At 35.2% G+C, this 15,412-nt stretch overlaps 1 protein-coding gene across 3 annotated transcripts; it reads left to right on the top strand.

Moving 5' to 3' along the window:
* The first annotated feature begins 4,666 nt into the window (after positions 1-4,666).
* On the top strand, positions 4,667-13,792 carry LOC124446878 (myosin-4-like). Of its 3 annotated transcripts, none has more exons than XM_046997757.1 (10): positions 4,667-4,735; positions 5,728-5,767; positions 5,894-6,052; positions 6,717-6,809; positions 7,026-7,129; positions 8,475-8,538; positions 9,131-9,660; positions 10,752-10,810; positions 11,481-11,591; positions 11,679-13,792. In XM_046997757.1, exons 1-10 carry the CDS (start codon positions 4,671-4,673, stop codon positions 11,747-11,749), a joined length of 1,296 nt encoding a protein of 431 aa, XP_046853713.1. In that variant the 5' UTR covers positions 4,667-4,670; the 3' UTR covers positions 11,750-13,792. The 3 variants fall into 3 exon arrangements, with proteins under 3 accessions (XP_046853713.1, XP_046853716.1, XP_046853714.1); XM_046997758.1 differs by lacking the exon at positions 4,667-4,735 and adding an exon at positions 4,744-4,940; XM_046997760.1 differs by lacking the exon at positions 10,752-10,810 and having other exon boundaries at positions 11,679-11,803.
* Positions 13,793-15,412: the final 1,620 nt, after the last annotated feature.

Here is a 15,412-nt window from a genome sequence, read left to right as displayed (position 1 = left end):
ATATGATAGCCATTTTATTATGCAAGAAATCGGAGCTATTGTTAATAAGCATACATACAAAACAAAAAGGTGAGAAACGCAGATGAATATAAATGTATACCTAATAACATGGAAAAATATATGGCTTTCATGTTAGGTAACCATTTAACATTTCTTGATAGTTTTCAATTTATGAGCTCTAGTCTTGAAAAGCTTGTTAGTAACCTACCTAAAGAATCATTTAAATACACCTCTAAGCAGTTTAAAGTGAAAAATTTAATTTAATGACTAAAAGGTATATACCCATATGATTATATGGATAGCTTTGAAAAGTTTGATGAGAAGTTGCCTTCAAAAAAAGATTTTTATAGTATTCTTACTGATGAAAATATATCAGATGATTCTTATAATCATGCTCAAAATGTTTGGAATACATTCAATCTCAAAAACATGGGTGAGTACCACGACCTGTATATGAAATCAGACGTTTTGTTATTAGCTGATGTATTTGAAAACTTTAGGAAAACATGTTTAGAATATTATAACTTAGACCCATGTCATTATTTTACATCACCCGGGTTGTCTTGGGATGCTATGTTAAAGATGACAGATATTAAATTAGAATTAATGACAGATATTGACATGTTTCAATTCATCGAAAAGGGTATGAGAGGAGGTGTTTCTTATATTTCTAACCGATATGGTAAGGCAAATAACAAGTATATGAAAACATTTGATAAGAATAAACCCTCAAAATATATAATGTATCTTGACGCAAATAATTTATATGGCTGGGCTATGTCACAATACCTACCTACTGGTGGTTTCAAATGGTTAACTGATAAACAGATTAACAACATAAACCTTGCTAAATACAATGCAGATAGTAAAAAAGGTTTAATTTTAGAAGTTGATCTAGAATACCCTGAAGAATTACATGATTTACATAACGATTATCCTGTTGCACCAGAAAAAGTTAAAGTAACTAGTGAAATGCTGTCAAAATATTGTAAGACAATTGCTTATAATTACAATATATCAACGGGTTTAGTTTCAAAATTAATACCTACATTACAAAATAAATACAAGTATGTGCTACATTATAGAAATCTTCAACTCTATTTAGATCTTGGGTTAAAGTTAACTAAAGTACATAGAGTACTTGAATTTAATCAATCTCCATGGTTGAAAAAATACATAGACTTTAATACTCAAAAACGAACTAATGCAAAAAATTCTTTTGAGAAAGACTTCTTCAAATTATGAATAACAGTGTTTTGGTAAGACGATGGAAAACTTACGAAAAGAGTAGATGTTAGACTAGTAACTAATAAAAATAAATTATTAAAATTAGCTTCAAAACCTACTTATGTAAGTAGTAAAATTTCAATGAGAACCTTGTGGCTGTGCATAAGATCAAAGAAACACTAACCCTTAATAGGCCGGCATATTGGGTATGTGCATCTTAGATTTATCTAAAGTATGAATGTATGATTTTCATTACAACTATATCAAGAAGCGGTATGGTGATAAAGCTAAACTTTTCACAGACACAGATAGTCTAACATATGAAATCGAAACTGAAGATGTCTATCAAGATTTTGGGTTGATAAAGATAAATTTGATTTTAGTGATTACCCAGAATACCATAAATATCATGATAAAACTAATAAAAAGTTATTGGTAAAATGAAAGATGAAGCTGCTGGAATAGTAGTTAAAGAATTTGTTGGTTTAAGAAGTAAGATGTATAGTTATATTAACGAGCATAATAAAGGAGATAAGAAAGCTAAAGGAATTAAGAAAAATATTATTAAAAACAAAATAAAACATGAAGACTATAAACAAACACTATTTGAAAATAAACAAATACATCATACAATGAAAACTATTAGAAGTGTAAACCATCAACTTAGTAGTTATGAAATTAATAAAGTATCACTTAGCTGTTTTGATGATGGATATATATTAGATGATGGTAAAACAACAAAGCTTATGGAATTATAATATAATTCAAATAACTAAATATTAATGAACAGTTATAAATGTAGTAAGCATGTAGTGGGCCTCTGTTAGAGTAAAATCATACATACCTGCTCCTCATGTTTGACTACATATCACATAACTGTTTGTAATAAGTAATTAATACAAAAGCGATATACAAAAGAATTCAAAATCCTGAAACAATTATTAAAAACACTTTTAACAAAAATTATATAACACTCGCTTGACAGACAAATTAAAAAACATATAGATTCCATAGTTTTGTAAAACATTGTATTATACATGCGCTGATGAAATGTGCTATCTACATTAAACAACCATTGTTAAGAACATGCACTAAGACACGCGCGCCTTGGGGTTCAAGAATTTGCTACTGATATTTTAATAACACTTGATTATTAACACTTGATTATTATACATGCGCTGATGAAATGTGCTATCTACATTAAACAACCATTGTTAAGAACATGCACTAAGACACGCGCGCCTTGGGTTCAAGAATTTGCTACTGATATTTTAATAACACTTGATTATTAACACTTGATTATTATACATGCGCTGATGAAATGTGCTATCTACATTAAACAACCATTGTTAAGAACATGCACTAACACACGCGCCTTGGTTCAAGAATTTGCTACTGATATTTTAATAACACTGATTATTAACATTTGATTATTAAAGACGGTTTTGAAGAGCATTTCTTAAGCCTCTGTTATTCTCGAATATTCTTCGAATATTCATCGAATCTACGGGTCGTTCCGAATTTTCACTTCGTGTTCCTGGCTTTCACTTAGAATTCTCGGGGCTCCATCCCTGCTCAATTTTAGCTACGCTAAAATCTGCGCTTGAGCCTCCGAACCGATGCTTTCTTAACATTTGTTTGTAAAGACCGTTTTAAAACATATAGATTCCATATTTTGAAAAGATGTTTTATTAACACTTGATTTCTAAAGATAGTTTTTAAAGAGCATTTCGTAAGTCCCTCTTGACACCACGGAGTGAGCGAAAATTCTAGCTAAAGCTAGAATTTTACCCACCAGGCTTCATGAATTCTCGGCGATCCATCCCTGCTCAATTTTAGCTACGCTAAATTTGCGCCGGATCGCCTCCGAACCGATGCTTAACATTTGTTTGTAAAGATAGTTTTAAAACATATAGATTCCAAATTTTACCCTTTGAAACAATGACTTTTTTCATACAGTTCTTACATGACCTTTACTGAGGGACGTTTGAACTATGGTCTTATTTTATGCTGTTATAAAGAAAGTTTTTACTATATTGAAACAAACAATTTTTACACAGCTTTTTACATGACCTTTTACCAGAGGGACGTTTTAAACCATGGTCTTATTTTAAGCTGTTATAAAATAGCTTTTTAATTGATCATATAGGTATAGACATGGAGGATTATAGCGCACTTTTTGTGCGCTAGAACCCCCATGTACTATACTACACACGAACGCTTGGCTTTCAAATTCCGAATTATCTTAAGTTTTTCGTTTTTCAAAGCCATCTTTTTGTAATCCTCATCAATTCGTAAATTTGAGCTTAAATTAATCCTTATATGAATAATTGATGAAGGTTTTAAGAAAATGCATCTAAAAAGTGAAAAATGCAAAACAGTCGGCAATTTGAATGCCTAGCGTTCGTGTACTGTTTTGCCAAAGTTCAGTGAAGTTTGTAAGCTTGAACAACATGTGCCATATTTTAAGCCTATATGTTGCAATTGCTTTTTAGCTTTGTTATTTTCGTGCGCAAGCTATTTCAAAAGTGCTTCGCGGTAACACATTTCTCGCTCTAAAAATTGTTATGTCACATGACGAAACTTTTACTGTCAGATGATCCGTTGGACGTTCAACTATACCTATTCAATCAAAGGCTTTTGCAGATCTTGCGCGCTGATGACTTTAGCGACGTTTTCCTTTCTCTTCAGTTTTTTTTCATACACCTTGTATTGATGTTAACTGTCGACAAAAACTACAATCTGCCATTGCCAATCACGCAATGTGGATGTCATATAACCATGCATTTACGTATTGATTACTATTGAAGAAAGTTACATACCTCAAAAAATAAAATAACACAAGAAGTTATAAAGTCATTTTAAATTTATTTATTTACGTTTGCTTTTGATCACATGAATTCAGTAGCACAGTAATATTTGTAGCGAACTGTATTCATTAATCAGTTTGTGTCATTCAGGGGTCGGTAACTGGTGAGAATGCTAGCTTACTGGCATTTCGTTCGAGTCATATTTGGGACCTAGTTTTCCGTTGTTTGTTTTTGTTTGTTTTTTCCAGTTATCTTTGCTATAAACATATCAATCTCAGTCGTTGTGGAACGTCACCATTGTCTAAAATACACAGAGATTTCACCGTAGTTATGTATATCTCACTGCTCAAAATAAAAATTAAACTAATAATATGTTCGTTTTTATTTGATCATTCACTTCTTGCCACAAGTGGCAAGTTCTCTGAGTTTCAAAGTGACAAGAATTTTATTTCTGTAAAAGGAGTGGTCCTTCAATCTTTTACTTCAAAACGAAAATGTGCTTATTTCGATTATTTGCAATGCCGCAATGTAGTATTTCTAACTTGTTACAAGTAACTAGTTGTTTCGTTTTTTCTTTGAAATCCGAACGATTTAGTCATATTTGGGCTTGCTTTACATTTTGTAGCAGTAAAAATGGCGTCGGTCACCCAGGAAGAAATAACGGTGAAAAGAAAAGAAATCGACGCTTTAAATGACCGGTATTGAATTCATTTTCTTTTTGTGTTCGGTTAAACGTTAGTCCGTTCATATTGCAGCAAATGGATCCAGTGAATGGACCACTTTGTCAGCATTCAATCAAGTGGAAGCACGTGTATGTTGATGAGACGTTCGGACATCGTTCGAGATTCTTTTATGTAAACAACATAATGGTTGTGACTAAGCTTTGTACCACTAAGAGTAAAGGTAAAGGTCCTTAGACGTCCTGTGCTATTGAGACACGCCCAGGTTTCGAGAACTGTTACAAAGTCAGTGATTCCCCGATTTTGAAGATATATTTTCAACTCGGGAATTTTCCCTGACTGTGTTTTTCAAGGTACTGTTATTCATGTCCTATTCCAACGACAAATAAACAAGCAAAATATTATCATCTATATTGTGATTTTACAGTCTAACTGCACGTTTGCGTTTCTCCAGAATGTTCGAACTTTTTGATCAGCTTAAGGATGTTCCAATTTTTTTTTTGAATTAAACGAAATCTCGACAAAGTGGTTTATTCACTGCTCACCACACTTCGTTCGGTGCATTAATGAGCATTATTATATGGCAAGCGTCACTTCTGGCATATTGGCGTGCTTTGATTGGCTCAGAACGTTTTTGCTCAATACACGCAATTTTTCGACTAAACCTTAACATACTTCGTAAAGCAAACAGCAAAACGCAAAAAAAAACAAAACAAAAAACCAAGGCATTCAAGGCATTCTGATTCGGAATGAACTAGATCCTAATCATCATTTTTTCAAGGCATTCTGATTCATTTTTTTTTCAAGGCATTCTGATTCGGAATGAACTAGATCCTAATCATCATTTTTTCGCATCTAAGACCTATCAGCCTACCCAAGGAATCGCAGGATTCACAAAAAATTGCTGGCATTAGTATTAAAACAACTGACCGTTGTCTTAAATTCTATAGTAGTTGTCTTAAATTATTTGTTGTCGATCTCAAGTAATTTTAGAAAACTTTCATTTTAAGAGTGAAATGGCTTAAAGAAAGCTTGCAAGCGACTGCTGAGGTATGATTCACACGATGAAACCTGTTAGTTTTTATGTAACGGTTCTTCCCTGTCCATTTCGTCCTAATTCTATTTTGCTCAAGTTACATTCGTCCATACAAACTTATCTTGTTTTTCTGACACTAGGAAAAAGTTTATTTTGAAACGAAAGCTAGCGACCTTGCCAGTGAACTTCGCGACGCGGTCATGGAAAACAAAAACATTCGAATGGAGTTTGATCAAATGTTGAAATACTACTACAGCTCCAACGAACAGATCAGCGATATGGAGAAAGCGTTGGAAAAGGTGTGCTCAGCTTGTTAATATCACTGGCCTTTTTAAATTTTAGACGCAAGTTGGAGTATTTTAGTGGTAAATTTGCAAAACCTAGGGAGGATGAGTTTTTGTAGCTGATGAAAGTAATCGATTAGTTGGACTTAACGGCGTATCGAGGACATTCATTTGGGGATGGGGGGTGGGGTGGTATTTTACGAGCCTCCATACCGTTTAGACATCCTAATACGTGATTGAAGACTGAAGGTAATGGACTAATATCACTGATCACAAATGATTGGATGGAAAGTTGCATAAAATTTAAAAATTACCGACCGCTTTTTTGAAAAAACCCGACGAGCACCTATCTTGCAAATATTTACCAATCATTTTTTTAAATTTGTGTTTGTGATCTCACCTCCACCCCCCCCTCTCACCAAACGGTGCACCCCTATATGCACGGTATGCTCTGGGGGAGGGAGAATGATAATTTCTCCAGATGGAATCGGAACTGAAGTGCTTGTCAAAATTTAAACAAGAGAAGCTCTCTAATGCATATTATCACTGCTGGGAACTCTCTGATACAAATTACTATTGACCAATATTACACATAAAATTTTAATGGGCGGAGCCCCAGAGCCGCCCTTCCAATATACTCCCGGTTAGAATGTTTTGCAAGCTTTTTCAATTAATCTAGGCAGCAGTGAAATTTTCCGAGTCTCAAGCTCTTGTTGAAAAACTGGAACAAGATATGGCGAAAATCAAACTGCATTATTCGTTGGAAGTTAAGGTGTGCACTCCCATCGCTTTCACACTAATTTAATAACCTGTTTATCATCATCATGTTCTATGATGTACATTCAAAAACACTACAAGTCACAGATATTTGAGGCGTTCGAAATCTGAAGTTGTGCCGATGGAAGCGAACGTCGTCCAACGTCGTCGATGAATTGTAATGGTTAGGAAAGCTGTGTGAATATTTCAAACATAATAATTTAATTCTCAGGAATTGGAAATGAAAGTCAAGTCGATTGAAAGCAAAAGTGAACATGTTCAGGTAGTGAAACCGTTTCACTACCATGACGACGCTGTTGGAAAAGAATCACCAAGGTACGTTTAGGATTTAGTGAATGATGCAACTAAAGCCTCTTCTCCACTAGCCACGTATCGTAACGTACCGTAGCAAAACGTAACATGGCGCATGCGTGCTTATGAATTTGATAGTCAATAGGCACAAGCACGCATGCGCCATGTTACGTTTGCTACAATACGTTACGATACATGGCTAGTGGAAAACAGGAACACGATCTATTTTTGTAAAATTTCTCTTATTCGACATTTAATGGGTTATAGTTAAGCAGGTCAGCGGTTTTCCCCGCGATGACCCGCGATGATTTTTTTTGAAAAATGCCAGAAACATGACGGCTTCGTTGCTCTCTATGTCTTTCAAACTATGTTCCTGTCACCTGATTGGTTGAACTATAGCTAATGCAGTGTAATTTTCCCACACGGATTTCTACCCAGAGCTTTCATTATTTATAAAAATTATTAGATGGTCTGCGAATTTCATTCTTTCATCAATGAACATCGAAAATGTAGTCAAATAAAAATTTGGATTATGTTTTATCCTTTTGTTTGAGTCTCAACAACTAAACACAACACAACACAAGTCCACCCTCCCCTCCCCTCCAAGTATATTTTTATTACTTCGAAATGAATGAATCCCAAAATTATCAAACACAGTTCTATTAGTACAAAATAGTATATTTATTTTCACTAATTATTCAGCATTGAGAAACATTCTTTGGTAATCGTTATTGTGTACAACATTTTCAAGAATGCCCAGATTATTGTGTGATTTTTGTGGCAAATGGGCTTTAAGAGACTGGCCGGAATTCGTGCATGTAGAACTTAGTAATTTATCTAGAGAGACATTTTCTTTTTGTGTTGTTTCCTATATAAGTTACCTCCCTGACCATGATATAGGTACAATTGTTTGCGCCGTAAATGTTTTTCATACTTAGATCTGTAACTATGTACAGTCATTCAGTGACACGGATTTTCTGTTAAAGTGAATGGTTTGAGGCTAAGAGTTCGGTATCGTAACATGTTTGTAGATGTAGATCGTTCAGTTTACTGCAGTTGTGAAATGGGATGTTGGGGTTAGCATTGATGTTTACTGACGTTACGGCGTCCTTCGAGTTGGAGATTCCTCGTGTAACTAACCCTAGGACGAGCAGCATCTACAAAAATGTGACCTATACCCTAGATTGATTATATTGATTTGGGAGCTCTCTCAATGTTTCATATTTAGCGTATCTTTGCTCTTAAACAATAGTTTATTTGACAAGCATTTAACTTATGGCGAATAAACGTGCTTCTCTTCTTCCCGTATATTGTGCCAGTAATGTTGCTATATGACACAAACAGATTGCCTAACATGTTGATATTGCAGGAATCGAGCGAAAGATATAGAAGCTCCGCCGAAAGAGCACGACGTGAGCAATTCGAAAGTCCAGGTAGCTTTATTGATCATTTTATAGATCAATTTATACCATTTTATACCACATAAAGATCATTTTATACCTTCACTAATATAAAAGCCATACATTTGGTGAATCTTAACAAATAGAAGGCATGACGTCTGCTCTCAGTTGTATAGACAAATGATAAGTGATGTTTAGCTTTAATTAAAGGGACTAGTAAGAATGTCTATTCTCCCCTATAAAGGGTTGCTTTTAGAGTCAACCTGTATGTAGCAATTGTGACCTCCCGACTTTCATCATGGCTCCTGATCTATGATGTTGAGATCTTTTGTTCACTTTGGCGTTGTTCTGAAATTTTCTAAAGTTGACTGATTTCCAGTGTGACCATGCGTGCAAATTTTTGTTACTAGATCTGCTCAAATGAGCTTAAATACCCCCCCCCTGCTCTGAATTTTGCAACTATATGAAGCAGGTGGGAGGTCACATCAAAACTAGTAAAAAATTACATTTATGGCCGCACGGCTGCTTTCTATGACTATAAATTCCTATGAAGGTCACCCTATAAAGGATAATTTAGTGCTTTGTACACGCTTTTCATGATCAGATGCTGTGTTTTAAATTTTAGCAAAGGTTGCTTGAAGAAGTAGAAATGACGAGAGGGTTTCGTGTTCTCCTCGACGATCTTCGCGGTCTGATGAGTCACATCAAGGATTTCAGTGTCTTGATAAAGGAAAGAAAAGATGCCGTTACCATGGCTACCGTCACCAGGACCGCCGAGTTCGATGACGAAGAGAGTCATGCCAATGACGGAGAACACGCGAAAAAAATGAATCCGTCAAAAAATGACTTAAAAACTGTAAAACGTAACAGCAAAATTCATCGCAAAAGTTTGAAGTCTGAAATCGAAACCACGTCAACTTTTGACGTTGAGAAAATTTCAAGGACGTCGCATGAACATACTAAAAATAAAAGCAAACGGGCTTCGAAAATTAGGACTCCATTACATAGCTCCTCGCCAAAAGGTGATGGTCTTGAAAGCATCGAAGACATAACAGATGTGACAGATGAAAATGGCACGAATCTCGACGAGAGTGATGTCAGAAGCGTGGAATCTAGGATTGAGGAAGTAAGGACGACGGGAAAACGAAAGTCGAGGTATGTGCGATGTGTAATAAGAAATCAAACTTTGGAGTTATTGTGTAATTTTTTCAAAATGCTAAGTCAGTGTGCTTATTCTTCGGCCCACACTACATAAATGGCGACTTAATTAACGAGTCTAACGGTTATGTGTTGCTCGCTTAGACAGCCATAGACAGCCATTTTCGGGGCACTCAAATTGGCGGCATATTAGGTTGCTAGTGCAGCAATATATCTACTTCCACGTGGTCCATCAACGCCAAAGCGCTGTGTGCAAATAAATAAAGAAGAAATAACGAGATTCATGTTGAAGAAAGACGTTATTTTACATTTTTGTATAGATATGAGAAGTTCAATGCCAGGATTGAACGCAAGCGCACAAAGCATTACCCTGAGACTTATTCTTCATTCCGTTTTCCATCACTATTCTTACTGCATCGAGTTCTTTCTACATTTTTTAAAGTTTTCCATGCACTCTTTAAAATCTTGCAATCAAGCATGATTCTTTAACTCGGTAATCAACTTGCTTTTGTTGTAATAAGTTTAGTGTTCTGGGTTCGTTTGTTTTGAAACGCTCGTTGTAAGATTGAGCAAGGCAGTTACATAAATAGCAATTTCTGCGAATGATACTCTGAACTTAATGCGAAAAGTTTGATAGTTTGTCCGTTGAAACATGGGCATGTAATATTTGACGTATTTCGAAAGCATGTGGTCAACGCTCTTTCTGCAAGGCAATTTGAAAAGAATAATCGTGGATAAAGGATAATTTTGTTAACCATGCTTTTCACATTGAGAACATCTATTTTTTTTGGGAAATATTTTTATACATTTTTGCTAAAAGTACAGTCTTATCGAAACAATTGCCTTATCTACTATCCATTATTCATTGCAACGAAACTTATTACGTTTTTGCAATAAAAATGTGCACACATGCAATATGTTTGGAACGCAAATCCATGTAAAGGCATCGCCAACCAACTTTTTTCAAAGGATATGCTTTGATTCAAAATGAAACATGCAAATGATTAACTTAACTGATAGATTCTAACGTCTCACACGATACTTCTTGATGAATTTCAAAGATGTCACTTTTACGTCTTGTTTTTTAGCAAGTCAAATCTACCGAAGAACTCTTTCGATATGCGCTCACACATTCATCCTGAGGACGGTAATTTATACTCACTTTTTTGTCGTTGCGGTTGGCTTGCTATTGTTTGTTTCTATACTGTGACCACAATAAGAAAAAACGCTGTTCCATGAGATATCGTAAATGCAAAGAGTGTATTTCGAGGTTTCCTGTCTTAAGCCTTCGACAAAAGTCAAGTATGGAAATGCTAAATTATCATTGGCAGGCAAATGTTTTCACCCTATGAACGTGTTACATAAAGTATTCCTGTTACAGTATCCTATGTATATATATATATATATATATATAAATGTTGTGTACATACTACAGAAGGGTCACTAAGGTGGCCAATGGTCCTTATGTTGGTCATTATTCCAGCCAGTTGATTGGGGTTTGTCACTTGTTTTCAACCATCAAAATGACATTACTTCATTATTAAATAATGAATTTGAGATTAATAAATGACTTTGGATCCATGCAAAGGTTGGGAACAAGTCAAAAACCCTTATCTACTGGCTGGAATAATGGCGGCCACCATGCGCGACACAACATGCGCGAGGACATAAACATCAAAGGTTCCGACACGAGTGACCCTTCTGTATATTCTTATTCTGTGATACATACTCTCTTGCGATTTTGTTTGCCAAAACGCATGCGCGCTAAACGAATTCGAGGTTTGGACTTACACTCGATTCGTCGTTTGTTTCTTTAGTCGAAACTCTGTTAATGCCCCCAGAAGCGCAGGCGAGAAGCCATGGTCGGGCCAAGGAGATACTTGACCGTTTGACATTAAAAGGGCACGAACTAACTCACGGCAATAAAAGTAAGTATGTAATGACTTATGAATAATTCTCGTGCAATCTTGTGAACCCACGTTCTCTTGTAATGCATCAAATCGTCTTTTTGATAGAACTTGCGGAGTTGATAAGCCGTCAGGATGACGGTATCAAGAAATGTTGGGGAGCGAAAACGCACTTTTGAGAAAGCATTGTGTATGTACACATCGTTTCGATGAAGAATTTAAGAAGATGGGAAGAAAATGAATGGCAGTGTGTTATCTGCTCGTGCTGAACCAAATCCCAATGAAGTCTGATGGAAGACTCGTTGCGTTTTGTCTGTATTAATTTTTTACTGATAGAGTTGCTAATATCCGCAGTTAACGTCCTTTCATTAAAGGACTTCTGATAGCATATTATACAAAAAGTTCGGAAGAGGAGGGAAAGGCTATTTTGTGTCGTTGACTGATTTACCTACATGGGAGAAATGGAATAAGTTTTTGGAAGCTAACTAGTGAAGTTACAGCTAAATTTGAGAACCAGCTACACTGTGAAATAATTCAGTGATGATATTATTGGAATGGAATTTGTTACTGATAAATATATTTAAGCCTCTTTCAAGAAAGGTAAATTTGGTGCAATTGTGGGACGATAAAAGGAACTTAATAGTACCCTAGTGGTAGATGAGCCTGATTCTTTATACCGTAAAGTGAAAACTATCAACAGTCCTACTGTATATACCATTTGTGCAATATAGATGTGGCATCATCGTGTGAAAAAATATCGATGAAAAACAACATCCAAAGTAGGTTTGATCTCAAGTGAAGAACTGGATATTCTCTTGAACTTTATACGGATGGGAAACAAATTTACAATGGCAGATATAGTAAAGATAGTGTGCATTTATCAGTCTCAGAAAATCGATGAAGGGAAAGAAGTGAAAAACAAAGCTTTGCGTGTTCTATAGCAAACTCGTGCCGCAAATAGTTGTCTAGTAATGTTTATCATGAGAATGTTCATCGAATACGAATAAGTTACAGAAATATAAAGGCCCAGAAAAGGTCATCAGAATTTGTAAGTGTTTAAAAATACTTCACACATATTGATTGTAAATGAAGTATTAGAAAGTGATATGGACAACATGAAATGAAGAGAACTGAGAACAGTATACAGTCACAGAGTGTCTCGAAACGGAACCCGCATAAATAATTATGAATTCACCGAAATGATTATGCACAATGATATCACTAGCATGCAAAACAAGTTAATGAACTTGACTTTTCTGCCTGGGATTTCATAGGGTTTGTAAAGTATTTAAAGCGAAACAAGTCAAAAGTACTGCATACATTGATTTTCATCTCAATTTTGTCACGTTAAAGCTTTGTAAATGCGAAGCGACATTAACTAAGTTACAACTGCCACAAAAACGTAATCACTTTTTCCATAAATTGCAACGAACATAGACAAGCGCATGAATAATCTCACCACGCGGATTCCGGTTTTTTTGATGCACCCTTTGTACGTATGAAAACCTGAATTTACTGTTGAGACCTTTCCCTGTTTTGTCGAGTGATGCCAGAAAAGGCGATGAAAGATAGGAGGCGACGATTGTCTTTGTTATAAAAGGGCTGGGAAATTAGTACAATTGTCTTTGTATAAATTTACATTACTATCATACACCCATATAAGAATATGTACGATTTTTCGCGGCTGCCAAAGATTCAGTAAATGTGTACTGATTTTCAATGTAAAATTTCTTCCGTTTGATGTCGGAATTTCTTCTTTGGAATCACTGTTATCACATATATCAAAATGAATTTTCATTTATGTGGTTGGATATTTTGATTAGCGACATCTCCTTTGAAAAAAACATGTTTTGATAAACTTTACGTCACCTTCAGTGCTTGAAATATTGTGATTGAAGAGTAATGGATGGTTAAAGCCATGTAGTATCATTATACAGGTTTGGCTCTGTTCACTTACTTTTTGTCAAGGATGGAACACTCGACTTTTCAACTAAAAGGAAAATTCTGGTTTGATAAGTTAACTTCATTCGATGATGTAAATAAAGTACGCATGGTTTGGGAACGGAACAATAATAACTATAAAGATGATAAATGAATATTTACTATATATGTCATATACATTTTACACATGCAATGTGATGTCTTTGCTCTTGTTCTTGTAATTGTTCTCATACTTTTATCCTGCATGTTGATGGTTCACAATAAACTTGTATGTAGATGTAGATCGTTCATGTTATAGCAGAGTCTTGAGAAGGATGGAACTCGATGTGTGAAAGAATTACATCGAAAATAGTGTTAAGGTGTTGTATTTGTTGGGAGTATGTTTATAAGTTTCTACGAAGCGCTTCTTTGAGTTTGAAGGCGAGGGTTTAATGGAAAACAGGATTTTTTTGTGAAAAGAAACCAATACAAACATCACACAAAAAGACGCCCACCCTCCCTTGTAAGTTACTATAAGGGCTAACTTAATGGATTCCAGCCAGTCTCTCAAAAGCCAACTGCTGTTGCCCCGTTTTGATATGATGATCTAGACAGTCGTCAAACTGCTATACACGCGATGACGGTTACTAAAGAATTATATAGTTGAATAGCAAGGGAAACTCTGAGTATGTAAAACTTTTTAATGCTAACTGGAAAATTGAAATTGTGTATTTTTGAATGCAAGAGTCCTTATTTAAAGCACGAGTGAAGGACTCAGTGTGTCTGTTTACTTATCTAAGATTCATTTATAGAATTTATAACATGGGGAGTAACTTTATTTTTGTGTTCTTTTTGATTTAAAAAAGTTTGTGTTGATTTTGGTAGGCTTGTGTTTGTCTCTGGCGTTTGTTCCGTTTGTATTTTTGTCAATGTCGTACGATTTTGACGATTTTGTCTGTGTGAAAGGTAAAGAAAAGGAGTTCCGTTTCAGATTGTCGATGAGAGAATCAAACCCGCTGTTCAAAACGAAAACACTAAGATAGACACTAAGGTTAAGAAAAAGGTAGACGCAAATGTAGACAAAAAGCTGGACACAAGGTAAGCAAAAAGGTAGACGAAAAGGCAGGCAAAATGGTGCACACGAAGTTACACTCATTAGTAGACAAAAATGTAGACACGAAGGTAGACGAAGAGGTAGAAGCATAATGTAGAATTCAAAGGCAGTCACAAAGGTGAACCGAATGGATAAAACAAAAGTACACACACGCGAAAGTAGGAACAAAGGTATGGAAAAGGTAGACCCAAAGTTAGACAAAAAGCTGTAAGATACAAAGGTAGACTAAAGTACAAATCTAACATCAGATTGCTACAGTACACATTCTGTGTATTACTAGCATTGCACAATCTATATGATCAGATTACTACAGTACACATTATGTGTATGACTAGCATTACACAATCTATCATCAGATTACTACAGTAAACATTATGTGTATTACTGGCATTACACAATCTATCATCAGATCACTACAGTACACATTCTGTGTATTACTAGCAGTACACAATCTATCATCAGATTTCTCCAGTAAACATTATGTGTATTACTGGCATTACACAATCTATCATCAGATCACTACAGTACACATTCTGTGTATTACTAGCAGTACACAATCTATCATCAGATTTCTCCAGTAAACATTATGTGTATTACTGGCATTACACAATCTATCATCAGATTTCTACAGTAAACATGTATATGACTAGCATTACACAATCTATCATCAGATTACTACAGTAAACATTATGTGTATTACTAGCAGTACACAATCTATCATCAGATTTCTACAGTACACACTATGTGTATTACTAGCAGTACACAATCTATCATCAGATTACTGCAGTACACATTCTGTGTATGACTA

This window comes from Xenia sp. Carnegie-2017, unplaced genomic scaffold (genome assembly GCF_021976095.1).
Source record: "Xenia sp. Carnegie-2017 unplaced genomic scaffold, XeniaSp_v1 HiC_scaffold_22, whole genome shotgun sequence".
In the NCBI taxonomy this organism is placed as follows: Eukaryota; Metazoa; Cnidaria; class Anthozoa; order Malacalcyonacea; family Xeniidae; genus Xenia; species Xenia sp. Carnegie-2017.
The sequence above is the reverse complement of the archived record's forward strand: the minus strand, read 5'-3'. Positions and strand labels throughout refer to the sequence as shown.